At 39.7% G+C, this 4,576-nt stretch overlaps 1 protein-coding gene across 1 annotated transcript; it reads right to left on the minus strand.

Moving 5' to 3' along the window:
• Positions 1–284: 284 nt before the first annotated feature.
• CCSER1 (coiled-coil serine-rich protein 1) lies at positions 285–4,292 on the minus strand (the record flags this gene model as incomplete). The annotated part of the gene is made up of 2 exons (XM_010013323.1): positions 2,981–4,292; positions 285–472 (listed from the first exon to the last, which is right to left on the minus strand). Coding segments are annotated over exons 1-2 (1,500 nt in total), but the record flags the coding sequence as incomplete, so codon positions are not given.
• Between the last annotated feature and the right edge of the window lie 284 nt (positions 4,293–4,576).

The raw sequence follows: 4,576 nt of genomic DNA on the forward strand, positions 1-4,576 counted from the left end.
CCCACTATTTTTCTGTCAGGCAAATAAGCAAAGTATGACAAATAAATAAGAAAAGAATCTCTTCACAAAGTATGCAAACCTTTCACAATGTCACACCCTAGGAAGAAATGCTTTCAATATCTATAGTTGAGCCTGGATCACATTTTGGGAGCCTGAGACAGTGTATGTCATGCCCCACATATGCACCTTTATTACCATCCACTGCTTTTAAAGTTGCTGCTTCTCATCACAGTTACTCCCACCATAGAAAAACAAAAACGTACACATATGGGAATAAAACTTACCATGCTGTTCATTTTTGAAGAGGATGAGCTTGCTCTCTGCTTCCGTAGGCTGTTAAGCTCTTCTGTATTTCCAGCCTTCGGTTTTATGATCAGCCGACTGCCTCCAGCAGTACCTTCTGAAGAGGATCTCAGTCGCTTCTCAACAAATCTGCCTTCTCGGTATGGACTGAAGCTATTGGCAAGATCAACTACAAACAGAGAAGCAACCAGCAATTATTAGAGGGAGGTACTCTCTACAGCTATTTTCTTAATGAGAACACTGATTTCCTTGAAATGTTTACATTGAAATGCAATTGTGTAAGAGATGTTCTATAGAAAGCAGATCCTGATTTACCTAGATAAAAGCATCACCTGGGCCACCAGTTTGCTGTTTATCCTCCAGTGACCAGCACACTCAGTGCACTGAAGCCCAGTCCACGGCTCCTCGCAGAATCCAGAAGGATCTTCTCTGCTCCATCCTTTCCTTTCTCCCCTTGTTCTAGGATACTTCCATACCACTCTTCAGTAAAACCCACCAGAGAAACAATCACTGGTTTACTGGTGCCAAAACCCAACCTGCCTTACCCTACGTTCCAAGGCAAGTTCAGGTTTTTAGGGTCAAGTCATAGCATAACTCCAGTTAAACAGTAACACATTAGAAAAGAGGAGAAAAATTACATTTTGAGGTGTTAGGGCAGATTTAGAGATGGGGAAAGCGAAAAGCCTAATAGCATAATAAATGCAACACAGAACATCTTATTTTCTTTTGTCTTTTGCAAGAGAACTGACATTTTCTGTAAAGCTTTTTAAAAAATCTGTGTCACAAAAATACAAAAAGGTATTACATAAATTATTTCTATACTAAGAAATATATGGCACATTAAACCTGCTTATACATTAATGTCACATTCATGATGCTATTTATAATGATATCAGCTGTGAGACCAGCTATGGAAGAGAAAATATCTATTACCAGAGAAAATGCATGGAAATATTTTGCATTCACATCTGGTTTTAAATACTATTTTAGCAAGACTAAATATTCAAACCAGTTTGTTTGTAACAGATATAACTATTTATAACCATATGTTACTGAATGCCATGTAAGTTTTTTCTATATTTGTATAATTTCATATGGCAGTATTGTATATCTTTTTCCAATGGTTCCTTTGCTTGGACAATTTCTAATTTTAAATACATTCTTCACCACACAAGTGAAAAAGAAATTGCATTTTGAACAGCCCTATAGAACCCTAACAATTAATCATGATTTTTATATAGTGCAGTGTTGGCTCTAGTGTTTCTGTGAACATTAATCCCATTTACAAAAATCCCTCTGTCACAGTTTCAACTCCAGTTAGCTGCCTTCCAGAAATGCAGATTAAATATACAACTGCTGATGAATGAGTTTCAAATGCACTGTGTATTTCTAAACATCACTCTGAGCTGCTCACTTGCTGTTCTGCAGTACACGCAAATAACAGATTCTAAAGGATGAGCTCATTTACAGGATGAGCCAATGTTGCAAGGAAGACCAACCGAGTACTCAGGACCAGTAACATACATAAATGGAAATGTTTTTTCTCCCAATTGACTAAGGTCTGAGGGAGAGACGTCCCTTCTGGTGAAAGCTAATGTAGTGGATTAATTATACTTTATATTGCTATTTATGTACAAGATATCCAACCAAGCCTTGCAGTGACAAATGATTCAAAAAACAAGATTCCTTTTGATTGCTTATAATCTACATACCTATGTAAAGACATGAAGATTATAAATGTCCAAGCAAAAAGATGGGTATGAATTCATATAAGTTTACTCTCAATCATCTTCTAATACAAATACTATAGATGCAGACATGTTAAGTCTCACAAATTTTGACCCACCAGATAAAACCTCAGGGTTATGCAAGGAAGCATCAGTCTTTAGGCTAGCTTGAGAAAACAAACTGTCAGAGATAAATGTCTTCTGACAGGTGTCCTTCACTCAAGGTCCTGGTGCCTTTATTCATCTGCATCTCGCTAAAATGGGATTTCTAGGCACAGCCTTTCCACTTAATCTTGTTAATATTTCCAAATGTTTATGAAGAAACTAAAGATCCAGTGTGAAATTTAGATGGTAATTAACTCTGTTTCATCGATTTCGTAATGACAACTTGCACAATGTTATTTCAGATGGAAGAAGAAATAGGATCTTTCATACTCTGTCACAGAAATACCCACTCCGAGCTATTCCATATCATCAGTTGGATAGAGCAAGCAAGAATCAGGAAATTTCAAAACCCAGATCGATATAAGATAAACTATACTAGTTATCAGAACTGGACTAAAAGAAGGATTATTTTTCTGGGGATGTTTTATCTCAAACAATGCAACACTTTGGCTCGAGTCCAAAACAGACATGCCTCAAAAATATCCCAGCTTCAGCCTTCATCAAGAGGCAAGGATCAATATTCTCTTTCTTAATTCATTTTCTACCACGGGAAAGCATAGATACAAACAGCACTGATAGGTGTTTGCAAACTGTAAAACATGAACTCAAAAATCGTAGACTTTAATCCTACAATTTTGGGAGGACACAATTCACAACTTTTGAACTTCCTAACTAGCACTTGCAACTCTGCAAAAACACTTTTATGACCAAACAATTCTTACAGACGAACTGAGGACAAAAACAAAGAACACCAAGCCCAACAGTGAAAAGACCACAGGACATACCTTTAGAATGGTTTGTTTCATAACCCTGTAGTGGTTTAAAGGACTGAGGTTCAGAACATGGAACAGTCTGAGACTCCATTACAGGAATTGTCTCGCCTGTGTGCTTGGACGGTGAGCTTTCATCTCTGTCCCCACTCAACCCCAGTGCCTTTGAAGAGGGTATCACTGGTTCTTCTCTACACTGTAATGCAAAGTTTTCTAAATGTGTGTTTGCAGAGTTAATTTCTCCTATGTGCCTGGCATCGTTGATATGTAGTTCATTGGCTTGCAACAATACTCTTGTTTGATTAGCATCTGAGGTTTTGAATAAAGTATTAGAGTCAACACTACATGAGCTTGCATGACTCACAGGAGATACACCAGTAAAATGGCAAGTACTTTGTACAATATCCGTTTCCCCTGCAGGAGCCGCAGCAGGATTAAAGATCTGAGAGGTAGAGACATTGTGGCCAAAATCCTCTGTAAGCAGCACCCCGGTCCCGCTGCTGGCCAGAGCATCAACCTCCGAAACAGAATCCTCTGTCAGAGCAACAAAGTCAGAGGGGGTCTGGGCAGCTGTAAGGTCAGCTGAGAGCAGTGGGGACTGTAAGGAGCTTCCCATGCACTCTGTTGTCTCGGCTGAACATGGAGGAGAGGACTTGGTGATTACAGGTTCACTTTCTACATACGATTTAATCTCTAGCAAACACCTGGACTGTTGCACAGAGGAAACTGACTGACTCTCTGGTACTGGTTTAGAAAATTTGTAGTGCGATGAAAAAGATTTCGGGAGAAGTTTCCGCGTGGAATGTTTGACAGAGTATCGGCTCTGCTCCTCTGCAAAGCCTGAATCATCACCCTCATTCTTCCCAGAGCTTATGCAATTTATAAAGACATTCTTATTAGCCGAGGGCTCCTTTCCCTTTTCAAAATCGTCTGTCAAAGACCTTGTTATCTTCTTACTGCGTGAGCTGCCAAAGCCAACTGAATGCCTTCCTCTGCTTTTAATGTGCTCCTCTAAGCTCAGTTTTTCAAAAGTGCTGAGAGAGGACTGGGCACCATTTGAGACGTTAACATTTTGACTAGCAGAGTCAGGCTTCTGATCACTCCCTTTCTTGTTATGGAAGCTAATGGAAGGAGTGCGGAAGATGCTCCGGCGCTTCCCTGTGCTCCCTGAGCTGGAGTTAGTGCTGGATGGGGAGGATGTGTGGGCACCAATGGCATTAGCAGAAGAAGGCGAGGAGGGAAGAGAGTCGTGTCTCCGGCTAACACTTCTCCTGAATATTGGCAACCGAGATACTAGAGTCGATCGTCTGGATCCCGAGTCCCCCATCAGGGCACGAAGTGTCCGTGGCTCTTCACAGCCAATAAATTAATCTGGGATAAGAAGGGGAAAAAAAAGTTACTCAGCCTCAAAGTCCACTTGAACAGGCTTTAAGTCAGCCTAAATACAATGTCAATTTTATGTACAGCTGCAAGTTGTTGAATGTACATTACTGAAGACTTTTACAGTTTCAAAGTGATATTCCGTAGAGAGCACTGAAAACCTAGCAGCTGAGCAAAGATGTGGATGAAAAAAATCAGTGTATTAAATATATACAGTATTATATTATTATT

Source organism: Nestor notabilis, unplaced genomic scaffold, assembly GCF_000696875.1.
Source record: "Nestor notabilis isolate BGI_N333 unplaced genomic scaffold, ASM69687v1 scaffold9134, whole genome shotgun sequence".
In the NCBI taxonomy this organism is placed as follows: Eukaryota; Metazoa; Chordata; class Aves; order Psittaciformes; family Psittacidae; genus Nestor; species Nestor notabilis.